Here is a 19,160-nt window from a genome sequence, read left to right on the forward strand (position 1 = left end):
AGTGATAAATGTGTTTGGCTCTGACCAGGAGCTCTACGGTGTGCTCCACTGCTCCACATAACCCAGATTATTACAAATTCATCTTCATGCTGACTGTTTCTATCACAGGTGAATAACTCATATGTGTGATTGTATATGGGTATTGTGAATCATATCATATCAATACCTTCCACCCATTTTGACATTTCATTTGTCATGGTTGTCAATAAGGCGGAGCTGATTTAAATCACTCCATTTGTTGTTGTTGTTGTTGTTGTTGTTGGTTTTTGTTGCCTTTTGTCTTTGTTTTTTGTTTTTGTTCTCTTGGATCCTGCTCTCATTTGATTCACTTTGAGGAAATTAGCAAATGTATTAGGATAGGTGAGTGTTATATGATGAATTAACAAACAATTGTTGATGAAAAGATTTGTAAAGTCATGAATGAAATAAATGTGTATAGAGGAGTTGTTTAGTGATTGTGGTGGTGTTCATTCAGAGCAATTTTATTTGGGAGAGAGAGAGAGCGAGAGAGAGAGAGAGAGAGAGAGAGAGAGAGAGAAGAGTGAAAAGGGAGTTGAATGAGTTGGTGCGTTGGTGCGTTGCTCGGGAGCAGAAGAAAGTACGGTTGCCATGGTATCTGGGTCATGATGCAAGAGCATTTATACCCAGGCAAAATCGAGAGAAAGGAAGACAAAGACAGCCATTTTGAAAGATGGAAAAGGCATGCTGTTGTGTCTCTTAAGTGCGTTTCAAAGATGTTATCATACTATTGCTTACAACCTATATTTCAGAATAGGTTTTTGAGTTACAAAAAGCTGAATATTTCAAAAAGTATAAATAGTAAGCAACAAGCAACTCAAGTTCCACATCTCTGCACGTTGTAAAGTTGGATTGGTGTAAATAGTTTAAAAGCTGTAGGAGGAGTAGCAAGCAGAATAATAATAATAATAATAATAATAATAATATATGACATTGTCATCTTGGATTACCCAAAATGTTACTATTATGCAGCTATACCTCTCGCTGGAATCTATCTGTTGTGTTTTGTTTTTACTACCAAACATTAGAACCCCTTGCATTACCCTCTCTTGAATCTTGCACAGCCTGGTGAAGCGCTCGCCTTGGCAAGGCCCACAAGAAGGTCGCATCTACCCATTCCAGAGATGTGCCACGATCCCAAGTTCAACTTTGTTTGTCTCGTTATCTTCTCGCAGGTTGAGTTCTGCGTGATACATGTAATGGTAGGCACAGCAGTGTGTACCAGGTGGGAACTACGTGGCGAATAGTTACAAGAGCTCTTTTCTACAAGGTTCTTTTCTAGAGTCAGACATGCATGTGATGTGTGTTTTCTAGCTTCAACAATGTAATTGTGGGTTTGGGGTTGCTATACAGGGAGCAGTTCAGTGGTAACATCAGAGCTAGCTTTTTTAACGAGGATTGCTCCAACAGATAGCCGCACGGTCTAATATTGTTAGCACAGTGTTCAGTGATCATGGTTACCGCGTGATGCTGTATGACTGAGGCATATTGCTTTAAGTAAGTTTGGCGATATTATGCAATCAACATGTTTTGTTTTGGGGTCCTAATAACCTTGGTTCAGAGCATGGTGTGAATTTATCCTGTTTAAGGTGCCTGGATGCTGGCCTGCCAATGCCTTTCCCCCCCTTTTAGATATGGTTAGACTGGTTAGATTCTAGACTAAAGGTGTTGCGTCCCATGTGTTCAAGGCTGCTCTTTACATGTGAATGGGGCGGCAAAGACTATAGAACTACAGCCTCCTAAGGCTCAGATGGCAGGCTTCTGTCAGCGGTGGGCGTGATCCCTGCAGTATAGATTGTTCCGGAGTCCTCTATTAAGCTTTCAAGGGGTTAAGGAATGCAATTAGTGCTGATAAAAGTATTTGACTCTTCCTCTAAGTGAACAGCTGGTGGCCTCTGAGAAGAGGGCGTTTAAGTCACTATCTAGATTCAGATGCTGAGGAGCTTTCTAGGTTTTCTAAGGCTTCTAAGGCGTGGTGAATACACCCTTTGTGATTATCCTTCTGATTGATTTTTATGATTCTCACACTCTCTGATATGGAAATGGGATGAGCTTTTGTTTATATCACTCTCAAACACTTAGTTGGATAGAGGTAGCAGAGGAACTCCAGTGTAATTCTCAAGTAATAGTTGCTTGTATCCCATTCTCTTCCATGTCCTGATATTTGCATGCCGACCACATACGATGCCTACAAACCAATGTTCTTCATCGAGGAGGGAAAATCTATGACCAGATGCCGGTAGAGCACGTTTTCTGGCTCCTGCGTCATGTGGGCTAAATCCGGGAACATAAACACTTCACTCCTTCTGCATCAGCGCTGACACTTCAGTGGCATCAACCTTCGAGGCGTCGACGGCTACCCTGATGCGATGGCACACACACACACATTCACACATACACACACACACACACACATTGCCATGCACATACACATATTATTCCAGTGAAATCAAAAAGACAGTGTCAATCACAAGCATTGAGTACACATAATGTATACATTAAGATGCAATGGCGTGCAACCTGCTTACAGGCTGATAGGTCTATGTCCTCAGCGGCATGCAAACGTTACTTTATATTGAATTCTAAGAAATTGTGAAACCCAAAAGGCACTGAGTAATGTATGATATAGAGACATGATGGCACTGGTTGCAATAAACAGCGGTACAGCTGTTGAAATTAAGAGTAATGTTACTCAGTTACTCATAGCAGGTGGTGGCTGGCTACTGATTGCGTAGTAAAAGTAGAATGACCAGGCAGATCTCGATAATCATCAATGGTGGGTCGCAGCCATTCTCTGTGAACTAGAAACTATCACAGCACCATGATGAGGTGGTTTCTTGATTTCCCCTGGTCAATCCTGAAAGCAGGAAAGCGGTGATGGTATATAACATGGTTATCTATAAATCATGGTATGCACATAGTTCACAAGATAGAATATTACCATGTACCAGATAACGTAGTTAGTATCTGCTTCGCAAACATCGTATGGGTGCTGACAAGCTTACAAAAATGCCATCTCTAAAGGGCTGTAAAGCATTTTCGAAGACCCTGCCCTATAATACTGATGAGAAGGACAGCAGAGATTACATGGGTATCGCTGTGTTACATGGGTAATAGTGAATAGTTGAGGTCACCTAATTCTAGAATGACCCCTGTCTTATCCAGGTGGCAAAGCCATTCGTCCCTGCACTGAAAAAGGTGCTGGGGGACACCGGGAGGGTCACCCTGCTAAGCAGGCACCAGGGTTAGCTGGGACACATAGTTGCATTGGTGTTGGATGGTTCTGTTGTTGGGGTTTATAAAGTGTATATCAGAGTGGAGCCATCCAATTGCGCCAAACCTAACCTTATCATTTTCACAAAACGTATTAAAAACAACGTAAGTATAAGCAATGTAAAAACTAAGAAACATTTTCTTTACATTACTAATTCACTTTTTTTTATTGAGGTATACCTGTGTCAATCTATTTCTCTCTTTGACTTTCTACTTCTCTCTTTGAGGGGATGTGTGGAAAAGGTCAATCATAATTACTGATGCCTAATTGGAGAACCGCCACAGAGACATGGGTCAAATAGAACCACGGCGAAAGGCTTCAGTAAATAATTCACACCCTGTTGGGTGTGTGTGTGTGTGTGTGTGTGTGTGTGTGTGTGTGTGTGTGTGTGTGTAATGTAAGCCTCAGTGTACAAATGGTCACTTTATACAGTAGTCAAGGAACATAGAGACAGGTGTCAAATCAATCAATCTTTGTTCCTAAAAATCAAAAAGAATAGACCAGATTTAGTTATGAATCAACATTTATTAGTTATCATAATCGTATGTACACCAAAGGTACAACACTTATTGATATGTATGAACATACTTTTATACCACAGTTCTGGTAAAGAAAAGAATTCATGTATTTTTTTGTCTTTATTCTTTAATATTTCATCTCCCCCCAAATACTCTCTCCCTTCACATCAAAATTACAACAACAGCTTTACAAAGAGGAAAGTTCTAGAAAAGTAAGAGAGGGACAGAAAGGTAGGGCAGGAGTGAGATAGGTTATCAGTTCTACTCAGGAGGAGTTCATCAAAAAGACAGAGACTTCTGTAGAAAACAGAATTGAAGATATACTGGCTCATCTTACAAATACTGTGCCGATCCATTTCCATTTTAACATAACCTTTACTTCATATATCTTATTTGTATGTGTGTGCAGACATTTTTTCAAGAAATGAGGAAAGGAAAAAAGGTAAATTTACCAGCTGTGTGTGAACAACTCAAGAATATATTGTACTAAGTTGTAACAGGCAACAACTCCAAACATTTGATAACAACCATGTAAACTTACTGTACAGCTTGGCTGTTCTTAATTTATTCTAGAAGTATTGCACATACAGAGTAAATTTGACTTTTTCCTGTTCCCCTGCAAACCTAGTCATGGTGACACCCATAATCCACAAACAGCACATCACCCCATATGGACACCCTTCGTCAAAAACTTGAATTGCTTCTTTCCTATTCCTTCTTTCCTTCCAGTTAGACATTGTTTGCTTCAGAATCATTGTAATCTCTGGAACATTCTGCATTGCCATTGAACAGAGCAATTATATATATTTATGTACAATGAAAATGAATGCACACGACTTATATCTCCATGGAACAAACATTCAAAACGCTTACATTAGATACAAAAAAGATATTTATATATTGATGTGTGACAGCTAAGTGAGACAACTAGTTAACAGCTATTTAAAATAAAAAATACAAGCAATTTATTACACATTGTTTTCTATACATTTGGTCTAATCTAATTTTATTCAGAACATAGATGATATTTTTCTAGAGGATTACAAAAAATGTCACAGCAATAAATGTCTATTTCTACCATGTCAACGCCCCCCCAAAATAAAAACAAAAAAAAATATCTGTTACCTACAATATATACACAAAGTGCAAGGAGGCACTTCAAATATCATGCTTTTAAGATAGTGGTGCAAAAAAGAATCGTCATTTTTAACTTCATGCTTCTAAAACAGTGGGTTTGAACATAATAGTGGTCTACACTCAATCCCCTTTGGTGACACAATGGTCTTCATCCTCTCCTTAATGGAGGGCGTCTTCCTGAAGGTCATAAGCTCAAAAGATCAGGCCCTCTGGGGTTTCAGTGCTGTGGTAAGAATGTGGTGGTGACCTTCCAGGTTTAAATTGTGTGTCTGTGTGTGTGTGTGTGTGTGTGTGTGTGTGTGTGTGTGTGTGTGTATATGTGTGTGTGTGTGTGTGTGTGTGTATGTGTGTGTGTGTGTGTGTGTGTTTGTGTTTGTGTGTGTGTGTGTGTGTGTGTGTGTGTGTGTGTGTGTGTGTGTGTGTGTGTGTGTGTGTGTGTGTATGTGTGTGTGTTTGTAATGTCAGTGTCCATGCAGCTTACAGCAGAACACCACTGTGTGCTGTGGTGAAGAAAAGCACACTTTGATATACAAGCTCAAAAGAAACATGGCATTGTTCTTCTGACTGAGAAAGTGTTTCAGGTACTAAAGGACTGCTGCACTATGAATGTGTGTGTTAAGTTGTCTAGTGTTATTTTAATCAGCATTGTCATGATGGTCAAACTGACTGCACAGTTTGTAGATAACATCTTCAAGGCAAGGTTGTCATTGAGCAAAATGAACCGAACGAGACAAGAGAGCAGGACACAACACTGATAAAGCAATGACATCCACACTTCTCACCTGCACAAAATATCTCTCACGCAGTCACATACACTCAAAAGATTAGCAGCCAGTAGTCTTACTTTGTGTGTGTTTGTGTATGTTTCTCTATAACCATTTGGTTCCATGAGAGGGACAGAATTCTACAACCTGATAGTTGGCAAGTTTGGGAGGGCCATTTTCAGGCGCCCAGTTCACTGCTCAGTTTGTGATGGTCCTAATAACCACGACTGGCTGACAATAACACACAGTTGCAGCATCCAGGGTCTGTGAGAACAGTCGTGAGCTCTGGTGGTAAGAGGCTGTGGTTGTTTACCTGTGAGGTAGAGCCCACTCCGGGGCTGGTTAAAAAAGAGTGGGAGATCTCAAATATTGTAATACCTCACTCTGCCACTAGTTGTGCTAAGGACCTGTTGTCCTATGAAAACCTTTACAAAAATTAAGAAAATGGGGACGGGGACGGGGATGGGGACGGGGACGGGTTGGGGACTGTTCTGTGGCATCATTTCACTTTAGGGGGATATGTGTGTTTGTGCCTTGAGGTAAGAAGGGAAGCCAATGAAGATAAGAGTCCCTGGAATGTCAATCTTGGCAAATTGTTGTGTGCTTTTCCTAAGAAGAATCTGTATTAAAAGTAGCTTATTTATTATGAATTCTATAGGGAAACTTTATCTCCAGCATATAGGTGCAAGATATACAAAAATGTTTCTCTTTCAAAAATAATTAGGTGGTAAACAGTCAAGGTGTTTAAAGTCAAAGCTTTCATATTCAAGTTGTGCTATAGAAAGGCAATTGCCCATGGGCTGTTTGAGAAGCGTATTTGCTCTCATTAACAGGTAAACATTTTCAGGATTACGTGAACTATTTTTCCCTGCTAAGAAGTTTATGCTGAGGCCTGAAAGAATATATATTATTTTCCCGTACTGGGTTTCTCAAAAGAAGAATGTCATGTGGGAGGAGAGGTGTCAAAATTGTACAAAAACATGACTCATTTTTCATACAGTTTCTAGCTGCAGTTGTGCTGTACAGTAGTTGACTGGTCGGTTCACTCAGTCACTCTCAGTCGTTCGTTTGGAAGTACTACAATTTCATTTGTGCCATATTTCTCATATTAATGTAGAATCTGGAAAGCGTGTAAGGTCCTACACAGGTGCTTCACCATCACATTTGTTTAGATTTTTTTGATTGATGTCTGATAACAATGTTTACCTTCACTTTTCATTCATGAGGCATTGCAATAATCATGTGTAAAGACGTGGTTTATCAATTCCATCATCACTAATTTGGAAGAGTTGAAAATAGTGATGAGACACCCTCTGCTCTTTGAGTTAGCGAGGTGTAGATGTATTGTGTGCTGAAATGACAATATGGGTGACAGTCATGGAGGCATTTCAAAGGCTTCTGAGGGTTGATTGATTTTGTGCCTGTTTGGTCCCTATAAGTAACTGGGGGGTATGTCCTGTTCTCACCCCCACATCATACACACACCCATTCGCACACATCAAATGGGTACACTATATTACCTCATACTGATGGCGACATTGAAAAAGTCCCTTTCCCTTACAGTAGACAAAAACAAATAATAAAAAATAGGGGGGAGGGGTTTCATATTCTTATGTGGTTTGTGCTTCATAATTCAATAGAATATGTGCTTGTGCAGAAAGGCTCAGGCTGTCCCTGTCCTTATTGGTCTGTGGCTCTGTGTTCTACAATTGAACCACCCTGATGCACCCTAGGGATCATGGGTAATATTGGGTAACAAAGACACTCAGATAGGTCACAGAGGCTCTGTCAGGTATGGGTCAAAGGTTATCTTGTGAGATAAAAGGGGTCAGAGGTTGAGCAACAGCTGTCTATTGCTTTGTTATTGGTGATAGCAAAGACAAGCTTGTAATGTAATGAAGTTTAGCACAGATATTCCTGCAGTTTACCAATAATCACGCTTTAATTCCCACTCAACGTCTGCTGCGAGACTGCCCGGATTGCCTGTGACAAACTCACAACTACACTATCACACTCTGAGTGACAGTGGTTCCCATGTTTTTCACCCACATTCTGACCTTCCCCCATGCTTTCAATGCACTGCTCTCATAGTAACAGAATGCATATATTTCTAGGAATAATTTAAGAACAGTAATTTTGTTTGTTTTCTCTTTCCACCCTCCCAAGCCTTGATGTCCATTGTGCAAGTGCTTGCTACAAAGCACAAATTAGTGCTCTAAGAGGCAAAATATACTTCTGTTATCATCTCACTGTTAAGTGAATTAGTATTAGTTTTCTCAGTCAGTCAGATAGAGGGTTAGAAACACTGTAAAGGGACTAATAAAATAAAACCTAAACTACATTAAAAAAAAACAATTAGTAGTTCTGTTCGCATGACTCTTTTTTTTCGTTCACTCTTTTTTTCACCAGATAGGAAAGCTTGTAGGGCTCAGGAGCTGGGGATCTGTGTGCTGGCATTATTCACGTTTCCATGGTTCCTCCTCAACAAGCGTGCACTCCGCAGCAGAGCCGTTAGTGGCCGAGGTTACCTGAAAGTAATTATCAGGAAGATCTAAACAACAGGTCCAGGACACAGGCATAACGCATGCTTCATGATCTTCATTGAATGGTTTAAAGCAGAGAAACCAGCACTTCTATATAAATACTGTAGATTATATATTCAAATTATGTAACTTATAATACAAAGATATTCTGAGGATATCTAGAAGACCTGGACAACCAATGAGAATCATGCTTAGGGTAGCACAGTGATCTTAAGAACAAACACCAACTTTTTACTGACCTGAGAACAATCAACATGCATTCACACAAATTTATCGTGCAATGACAATACAAACAAACAAACAAACAATTCATTACACAATGCAAAATAAGTGCATTGTTATGTTTTAGTCTGTACAAGTTAGTTTGCAAGGCGTTCTACAATGATTTGTGTCTTTGGATGAATATTAGAAAGTTATATTATTATTATATATTATTTATGTTAATATATGTACAGCCAAGACAGAGAAGAAAATAGAAATAAAATACACATTGAAAATAGTAGCCTTCGTGCCATGGTTATCTATAAATCACCTTTTAATGGTCTGATTTAAATATGTCAGGATGTATTGATGTGGATGGATCACTGGTGTGTGAGGGCCTCCGTGTTGCTAGGCAACACCCTTGATCCTTTGATAAATGAATGGGTTCATCCGTAGAAGCTTTGATAGCCACGACTGGCATGCCAGAAAAACAAGCAACTCAAATTCCCATACATTATCATGCAGCCAAAGACAGCTTGGCTTGATCTTTTCAAACAGTGGGCTCAAAGTGTTAATGTTTCAGATATTGCGTGAGCTACTTTGCATCGACCAATTTCGCACGACAGATTTCTCACAATGGGCAAGAATAGCTGGTGTCAAAATGCAAAGCCTGCATCTCTATGGACAGACTGAGAATGACTCAGTGGCGGGGGTGCACAGTGAATATATGCAGTGCTAATTAGGCACTTTTACACTTTCACTGCATTGAGACCCTACATAAATTAAATTCCTGCCCTTTTAAAATTATACATTTAGAGGAATTAACATGTTTTTGAAGATACAACAGCAAACAGAGAGAATCCACAGCTACACCATTCTCTCATAAACCCTACAAAGGGTAATTTGATCACAAATTGATAAACGAAGCCCAGGAATCAGCAGGGGTAATCCACTGCAGCCTCTGAAGCTGATCAGGAAAGACCGTAAGCCCCATAATTTGACAAGGGATTTGGAGCCAGAGATTTGGTGGTGAAACCTTCATGGGTTGTGGGGGGTTGGTGGGGCTCATCACGTAATTCCCTTGAATTCTAGTCAGGCTTAGATGGCTTTCCCTCTTTCTCTCATAGCCAATCCCAGCAGGTTCAGAGCGAACGGATGAGGATGGGACTGGGGTGGGGGCATGAGGACATGAGGGCAGAGACAATCTATCACTGTGTTTTATCTACAGCACTGTATTGTATGTTTATGTTTTGTTTCTGTTCAAACTTGTTGAGTTTGATTTGTTATATATCAATTATGGTGATTGAAACGGTCTCACATTTGATGAGCTGTGGAATATGGCTTGCTCTTTTCTTGTGTGGTATTTAGATGACAAAAATATCTTCAGTCAACATGGTATGTTCTTTAAATGGCACAAAAGCTGCTATTCCAGGTGAATGCACATTGAAATATATACACATGTAATTTTTTGTCTTTTCCTGATCTTCTTCTCAAAATAACTGTGTATGTATTTACATTGGCAGATACAAACATGCAAAGAAAAAGAAAGAAAAAGGTGCAGTGTGAGCATGCAGGACGAAGGTGGTTATATACATGTCTCTATGTCCGTTAGCGTGAATTGTACCTTGCACTCATCTACTACGACAGAATTGTGAGCGGCATAGACGCACTGGTTGGAGTTGTTTTCATGGTGGTTCTTCATGTCATCATAGTAGGACTGAGTCTTGGTCAGCATCTCGATGTCGTCTGATTTGGCCTGCTGAGCATCCAGCTCATCCAGCTCCACCTTGGACAGGTGGTACACGATGCCCGCGCCGTAGGAATCACCAACCACGTTCACCGAGGTCCTGAATCGATCCCTGTGTTCAGAGAATGGATGGATAGCGATTTTGAAAGTGTTGGATAGGGTTAGGAAAATGTTTGGGTGGAGGTACATCAAACAGTTTGGATGACACAATAATCGGGCGGATGGAGGAACATCAGAATCGTGTTTGATATCTGTTATACATACCCTGTATCATTTAATCATACAATATTTCGATCAATGCAGTGTTGAACCATAGCATTTAAAATGCAGACTTACAGGAGCCAGTCAACAGCAACCAACAGACTGATGTCCTGGGTTGGCAGCCCGACTGCAGTGAGGATCAGAAGCATGGTCACCAGTCCAGCACTGGGAATACTGGCCGCACCCACACTGGCCAGAGTGGCTGTCAGACTGGGGAAGAAAAACCTTCAATCAACTGCATTATCAGAACCATGACAACGGTGCTATAGCTGAAATTATTCATACTGTGGCTGTTCTGGGTCTGTGATGAGTGGCCACCATGGAGTGTGAAAATGAATATTCCATTATGAAGAGTGAACAAGAGGCATAATGTCAGATGTTGAACACGAGAAACCAAGGACAGATTAAATAGAATAGAGGTCAAGGACTGTCTCTATCAACAGACATTCACTTGAGACTAATTGCTATAGACTCTTCATGAAATACATTCATTGTAACTTTGGATGGGGTGTGTTTTTGGCAGCACTAAGGTTTTTGGTTTAGTTCCTGCATAAATATGTGTATTACCTATTGATGAAGTGTTTGTTAAATATAATCTAATTGTCATTTAATAGATATGAGAGAAACTCCCCTTGAGAGTAGTGAAAGTGTTTCTGATGAGAGTCCTACCTGACAGTGACAATCTGACCAGCATCCAGTTGGATACCATTCATCTGAGCGATAAAGATGGCGGCCACTGCCTCATAGAGGGCTGTTCCATCCATGTTGATTGTGGCGCCCACAGGAAGCACAAAACGGGTAACTCTCTTGTCGATGCCCAAGTTTTCCTCCAGACATTTGAAGGTGACAGGCAGTGTACCAGCACTGACAGAGTGAAAAAGACGTGTGAGATACCACAGTATCTCAGCTGAGATATCTGAATGAAAGGCTCATGTGAAACAAACCATTAAACATTTTTGACAGGGGTTTGCACTAAAAAAATTCTAGAAATTCTCTCTTCAGCCTCTTACCTGGAGGCTGTCCCCAGGGCAGTGATCCAGGCCTGGAAGATGCCCATGAAGAAGGTGAAGGGGTTTTTCCTGGTGATGGCAAAGTAGATGCTGGGCAGGAAGATAGCACCGTGGATGATCAACCCAACGATCACTGTCACCATGTACATCCCCAGCTGCCTTGCAACCACCTCCAGGTCCTTGATGGAGATGATCTTGCCACAGATTAAGCAGGCAATACCGAATGGAGAGTACCTGAGGGGCAGAGGAGGGGTTGAAACTGTGCAAGCTCTGTAGTCGCCAGACGGTAGCCTTTTCAAAATGTTTTGGTTTAACTTCAAAATGAATGCTCCACCATTCACATACAATCAATAGCTACAACTGCAGTCCTAAAGGTAGTTTGTGATGGCTATGGTAGATCCACATAAAATGTACTTTAAAAGTGCCACTTACCACATGATCATGAGAACGAGCCTCATCACAATCTCATTGAGGATGTTGAAAAACTCCAGCATAAGCTTGGCCCTCTCTCCCATCTTCCCCATGCAGATGCCAAAGGCAATGAAGAAGCCAATCAGACCTGCAGCAGACAATCAGGATACTGAATCAAAGCTCAGTGTGTGACTCAGGCTCATAAAGTAAATGTGGAGACAGAAGATGATTATGATATGAAGAAAATCTGATTAATATAATAATGAGGAATATATGATTAGTTTACAATGAATAAGGCAGTATGAGGTGAACCCAAGGGCCCAATGAGGTGTAATGGGGTTGAGTATTGGTTGTTTATATGTGGGTTTGGGTCCTTTGAAAATCAAAGCCATACACAACTACGATTCAAAACTGTCTGCAAAATGATTTCTTCATAAGTGCTTTCATTTTCAAGAAATTGTTATCTATTTAACTTGTATTGTATCATTGACATGACATAAAAAGTAGTCTTGTTCTAAAACATCAGCCAGCATACCTAAGACGTTCATGCCACTTTTGAACTGCAGGGACTTCTTGATGGTGAATGTGGGTTCCTTGGTAATATTGGCCAACAGGCCCTCCACAGAGGTGGTGTTGAGATCCTCCACCACCACCTCTTCCACCTTCTTCGTGACCGTTTGGATCTGAGAGGGGAGAACGAAGAATATTACAGGTAGATGGAGTGTGTTACACCCATACAATGGCCACTCCCATACAAATTATGAATATATCTAGCATGAATTCTTATAATTAACACTAAACTAAATGCTCATAGGGGTGTCCTGTTTTCTTTAATAGGAGTACGCCCCTGTAATTTGAATCCAGAGTATGATACTTCTATGTTTCAGTATCATTCTCAGAGAACTGTAGTGAAGTGAAAACTGTTTGTGCACTGTAGATGTGTGCTGTACCTGTTGGAAGCAAGCCTGAACCAGGTTCTCAGGGAACAGGTTCCTGATGAGGTCAAAGAAGGCGTCCAGGCTGGACACATCGTCATGCTTGTGGCCCTCGCCCAGTTTGTCCTTCAGCTTGGGGTTGCCAGGGTGGATGACCAGCACCAAGATGACTCCCAGCACGGCAGCGATGACCGTGGTGGTCATATAGTAGACCATAGCCCTGGTGCCCAGGCGACCGCTAGACTTGGCATCCAAACCAGCCAGACCTGCAGCCAAAACAAGCATCTGTAAACATGGCATTCACCCCTCTCACTGGTGGAACATGTGTACTGTAGATACGGTGGTGCAGAATAAGTGCATGAATTTATTAAATACCTTCTTATTTGTCCCTTAATTGAAGGTATAAATAAAGTTGTATTGCATTGAATTGTACTAACATCATTGTAAACATGCGCATGATGATGTTTGATACTGTGGCACCTGATAAAGAAGATCTGTTGAAAGGGGTAACACACAGTACAGTGGACTATAACTACTGTAGGTGTTTGAACAGAGGTCCTGTCCTCAGTGTGCGAGTCCTCTGTGTACCTGTGATTAAACTGGAGATGATGAGAGGCAGGATCAGCATCTTCAACATCCTCATCAAGATGTCTCCAGGGAAGGAAATCACCATGACGATGTCCGGGTGGATGGGAGAGGCATAGCGAAGCAGCGACCCAAAGACAGCTCCCAGAATCACACCTGTAGAGGGAGACGCAGAGAGCGGTTCCAGAGTTAGCGGTACTTAGGGTAGAGGAAGCAATGCTGGAGAGAGGCCCGAGTGTGAGAGAGTAGTAGGAGGAGAGAGATGGAGGGAGATATAACGGGGAGATCTCTGAATTAGACGCTAAACGGAGGAGAAAGACTGAGAGGGGGAAAAAAAACAATGATGGTTGCCTAATAAGGAGTGGAGAGACACCCGGGAGCCCACTGGTCTGGTACCTTCATAGAAAGCCTAAGGTGACGAATTAGAGATGATCCACACAATAGATACTTTTTTTTAGAGAGGATTTTGTTCACAGACAGTTTTGAGGAAAGGCAAATCAATTACAAATGAGCGTCTGTGTAGAATATTCATGACACGTGGATCTATGGGGCGGTGAATAAATCATGACCGTTTTCTCTCCTTAAGCCTTAAATAGCTGATACTTGTTATTAATTCAGGAGTCTGTATTGTGTGAGAGATGGCCTATTGCATGCTTAGGGGCCAGTGGGTGGGGGAGATTTAACAGACGCATGGTGTTAGGGAGAAGCTAATGGAGGATTAGGAACAGATCTCTTTGAAGAGAGAGTAGGCAGCGCGTCAGACAGTTCTCACACTGCTTGGAGTAGAATCGCTATTCCCTCTGAAAATAGTCGGTAATGATTTTCTAGGAAATATTCAGTTAGCGGCAGGATATGAAAATAGGACTCTCACTTCCAACTCTTGGCCAACAGGAGGTCAGAGGCACATAATGTGTTATGCCGACTCTGACCTCATTGCCTAACAATGAAAACAGTCCGGTATGTCAAAAGTGTCTGCATTGCACTGAATCTCAACCCTTGAAAATAACACTACCCCACCTCTCTTGCTACAACCCAACCCACCATCGCCACCCCTCCCTTCCTCACATTGTGTCCCAGAGAGAGAGATGACCTCTACATGTTCCTGCCCCCTGCAGCCCTGTCTGCACTCTGGCTCTGGCCCTGTGGTCTGTCTGTGTGACTCTCTGCCCTGCTTAGGCCAGACAAGGCTAGGCCCAGACCCAAAACCCCAGTCCCCCCCAGGGCTACACTTCCTCTGCTACCACAGCACTGCCAAAAGACCACAGTGTCTGGGAAGCTGCTTGACAGCAACAGTTTGTTCTTTAATAGTCTCTAGTCTGTCGTTTGTAGTCAGCTCATTCTCAGCTCCCTAATGTCCGTAAGATGCCCCCGTCTCCTAAACTCACCCACACTATCATAGCCTCACCCAACTGATGAAACAGATGTGCCATTTAGCAAAGGCATTTGTTTCCCTATGCAATGGAGCATTCCCCATCCCTGGCCCTTTTCACAGGCATTATACCAGCACTGATCCAAGTCCCTATCTACCACTGACGCAACTTGATATAAATTATAGTTGATGCTTTTAGTCCTGTCGCTATGGGAGTGTTCTGCCAAGTGGTGTGTGATGCACACATTACACACGCTCACACACACACACACATACACACATACACACACACACACATTCATACCTTTTCACACACGTGTTCACTTGAGCACACATACACATGCTCATGCATATGCACACAGACAGCACATAGTGGCTGTGCACAAATACATATACGCACACACGTACGCACACACACACACACACACACGCGCACACACACACACACACACACACACACACACACACACACACACACACACACACACACACAGTTGTGGCAGCTGCCCATGGTAATGTATAAATGCATAATGTGCACACTGAATGGGTAAACGCATGAATTCACTGAATTCAAATAAAATTGCTATGACCTGAAACCCCAAAATGTGTGATCTCACCATCACCTCTACTCTTCTCTGCATCATCCCATTACAGTAAATAGCCTCTTATAACCATCATACTCATATTTCCTCAAATAACAAATGGGACCGTGTGTGTGTGTGTGTGTGTGTGTGTGTGTGTGTGTGTGTGTGTGTGTGTGCATGTGTGTGTGTGTGTGTGTGTGTGTGTGTGTGTGTGCGTGCATGCGTGCTTGCATGCGTGTGTGTGAGAGAGACAGTAGGCACCAGGTGGTGTTGGTCTAGGGAGGGTCAGGGCACCTGGCTCTCCGGCTGTGGTAGCACATATGGCCACTACTCTCCATGGCACTGCTCAGTCACGTTACGTAACAGAACACATCTGGCCAACGTATTAAACCACGTCATCTGTGGCGAGTGCCTTTATGAAACCTGCAGCTGTGATTGTGTCTTTGTCTGCCTCTGCGCTCTGCACTCCCCCCCAAAAAAGCAGTACTTCTCTAATGAGGCCTTGAGTGAGATTACCTTGGTAATTACAGATAGAAAAGGTTTAAATAGAAAGAAAGAGATATACTGTAAAGGGACACAATACAATAAATAGAGTGAGAAGGGGAGGTAGAAGGGTATGAACACAAAGAGAGACAGAGGGAGGTAAAGAAAACGGGTTGAGTGAAAGACAGAATGAACATAGTTGATGATCTACCTACCGAGCACGGTGAGAGTGAGCAGCAGGTTCTTGAACAACTTGGAGCAGAGAATGGCACACTTGTTCCTGGGCCTGGCCTCAATGGGCTCCAGGTGGCTCTCATGCATCCTCACCTCCACTTGCTTAGGCATGCTGTTGGCACTGTGACAGGGAGAGAGAGAGAGAGAAAGAGAGAGAAGGTTATTTTATATATTGACAGTTATGATTGTATACAAACACACAGTCAGTCATATATCTTTATGAGCGTGTGGAGGATGGATTACGTGGACTCCATAGTAAGATTAACAAACACAAAGGGTGACATATCATACTGTACTGCATTCAGCACGGTAACACTAAGTCAGATCATCTAATCAGATAATCCATAGAAAGTGACCATAAATAAAGTAGCTGTAGTGCTAATGCCATGTAGCAACCATTATATTGTAAGTACAGGTCATACTTTAAGTGCTATGGGGTCTCCATAATGATGCTTGTTACCAAGCAGGTTGTCATGTCAATGCTGTCCAGTCTTACCAACAGATGGGGGGTGATTGGTTGGGTCCTATGAGCTGCTGATTGAAAAAACTGAAGCAAATGTATGAAGCAAATGTAACTAAGACTGCAAGTCCATTGTCAGATTATGTGTTGAACTTTTAATATGGAATAAAAGTCCTTTCCTGTATTCCAGAAATGACCACGACTAGTGCGCTACAGAGTCATAGAAGCATAGTTTCTATCTTAGGATCTACATTGATATTATGCAACCCTATGAGAGAGTTAAGGTGTGATGTCATCAATTCCAGAGCTCTTTACAAAAACATCATAAATGCTATCCTGAGACGGTGGCACATTTAGATTTGATATCATATATAGTCAGTCACTCTTTTAGACTTAATAAGATATAAAAAGACTGAAAATAAGCCACTTCAGTAGATTCAGAAGAACATTGAAATGCCATCATCCTAAACACCAGTGGCCAAATACACACACTGTATACTGCATCCAGTTAATGCAACCAAAATAATCTGCTTGGCATATTTTCCCTGTGAGACTTGACAACAACTATGAACTGATTTGAACTGACATCTCCAGCCTAAAGGAAAACACACACACACACACACACTCACACACACACACACACACACACACACACACACACACACACACACACACAGGGATTGACCTCCGACAGCCCCCTGAGCATTCACTAGGAGGTGCAGAGGAGGAGAGACAGATGGAGGGAGGAGGAAGGGAGGGAGAGAGGAAGCAGAGAGGTGAGACAGCCCATACGTCAGGGGCCACGGGAGAGGATGAGGAATTGTACTAGAGGATCAGACAGACTGACGTTTTGACCTTATCTAGATCCCTGTATCTCTCCCTCCCTCTGTCTCTCTCGTCTCTGCCTGACTGTTTCTCACCTTTCTCTATCTGTCCATTATATACAGCTGACACCAACATGCTAAACCTCAGTCAGTAATGACTCCAGTAAATGGAATTGTGGCCTTTGGACAGATGATCAACCCTGTCTGTCATTCAGTACGTATGTACTAGATGGACCCTCAAATTATGCACTACTTCTCTGTGACAGTCATGAAGAAAAGGGAATTCTGGGACCCACTAGCATTAGGGCAGATAGACTTTCCATGGGATTCAGTCCAATAAATAATTAGCATCTGAGCAAGAGTGTGAGGCTCTCCTTCTTTCTTTTAAGGCTATCCTCAGCTGTCATGTAGACGTTAACAACAGCTTACTGTAACTCACTGAATGGAAAGTGATTGCTCATTATGGGCAGAACAGACACGTTCCCAGTGCTTCCGTTAAGCGGAGAATCAGTTTGTTAGTGAGATGGGGGCAGCTGTGGCTGTCACACAGCAGTGAGCCAGGTGGAGGAGGAGGACGCCACACTGAGAAGGGACTGCCTGGTGGCTTTCACAAATTGAGGACCTGAATTTAGCACCCATCTCATGACAGATGAGTATGGACACCTTCTGGGGCCTGTGTGTTCTGTGTGTTACACTGTGTGAACCCATCAGTTCTACTCTGACAATTCATCTAAACTGTTTTGTTTCATTTTGACATTATTTTGCGCCAAGATGATTGATTACACCACTAATAAAGAGAAGTGAAATTGTCAGATTTGCTGGTTTTGGTGGCTCTTTAATCCATTCAGGATCATCACAGTGAACAAAGCACAAAGAGGTTCAATGAGGAAACAAAAGTATCAATGAACATGACCTTTAGCCTTATCCCTGGGGTGAGCTGTTTTAAAGTCACAATTACACAGGAGGGTGTCCCAATGTCAAAAGTGTTATTGTTCTCATCTGCTTCCTGTCATGGTCATTAACAGCTAAAAGGACTTGATAGATTTCCACCATATCACTCATCAAGTCCTTTCAGTGATGACGATGAAAGAAACCGAGAAGGACCACATCACACACACACACACACACACACACACACACACACACACACACACACACACACACACACACCTGTCCAGCTCCCAGGCATACAGATGGAGGGTCGACAACATCTAATTACTGTAATTGCATACGCATGAAATGGAGAATGAACATGTAAACACCATGCATAGGCAAACAGTGGACATCATCACGCTACAGAGGAAATACTGATTTTGGTTGTAGGAGATGAAGGTATATATTAATTTGAAGTGCTCGGGAGACGTATAATGAAAAAATGAATATTCCCATAGAATCCAATTGTATGAGAGCTGTGAATGCTGTTAATTGAATTTCCTCTTTCTCGCTTTTGATTATTTTTAGCTCCGAAGGGGAGGAAGTGGGTGGCATTGTCAAGATGGCAGGAAATTACCCTGTCATGATTAATTGTGAATGGAGCTCACATCAGTTCCACGCTCACAGTGCAAATGGATGATAGATGGAGTGTGGAATGTATTGACAAGAGACCTCGGGTTCAAGAGAAGAAGTATCATTTCGGAGCAAATTACAATCATATCAAATAATAGCTTCCAAGTATATCTGTAAAATGGTTCCACTCAAAATAACTTTTGGAACATGCTTTAGCAGGTCAGAGTTATGTAAGTATGATACATATTACACAATTTCACTGAGCTGCCAAATAAAGCAAATAAATCTCCTATTAT

The 19,160-nt window shown here is 41.9% G+C and overlaps 1 protein-coding gene across 2 annotated transcripts in view; it reads right to left on the reverse strand.

The window, feature by feature from the left end:
- Positions 1-6,777: 6,777 nt before the first annotated feature.
- LOC310802439 (excitatory amino acid transporter 2-like) overlaps positions 6,778-19,160 on the reverse strand; it is a 31,813-nt gene continuing 19,430 nt past the window's right edge. Inside the window, exons 2-11 of one of the 2 annotated variants that reach the window (XM_083666792.1) lie at positions 16,056-16,195; positions 13,408-13,560; positions 12,835-13,085; positions 12,420-12,567; positions 11,906-12,032; positions 11,474-11,707; positions 11,133-11,327; positions 10,539-10,673; positions 10,080-10,314; positions 6,778-8,239 (exon numbers count right to left, since the gene is read on the reverse strand). In XM_083666792.1, coding sequence (XP_083522918.1) covers positions 8,168-8,239; positions 10,080-10,314; positions 10,539-10,673; positions 11,133-11,327; positions 11,474-11,707; positions 11,906-12,032; positions 12,420-12,567; positions 12,835-13,085; positions 13,408-13,560; positions 16,056-16,185 — 1,680 coding nt within the window. In that variant the 5' untranslated portion in view covers positions 16,186-16,195 and the 3' untranslated portion in view covers positions 6,778-8,167. The remainder of the gene's footprint in view (positions 8,240-10,079; positions 10,315-10,538; positions 10,674-11,132; positions 11,328-11,473; positions 11,708-11,905; positions 12,033-12,419; positions 12,568-12,834; positions 13,086-13,407; positions 13,561-16,055; positions 16,196-19,160) is intronic. The other variant, XM_083666793.1, reaches the window with a different exon arrangement.

This window comes from Argentina silus (genome assembly GCF_951799395.1).
Source record: "Argentina silus genome assembly, chromosome: 3".
Taxonomy (NCBI): Eukaryota; Metazoa; Chordata; class Actinopteri; order Argentiniformes; family Argentinidae; genus Argentina; species Argentina silus.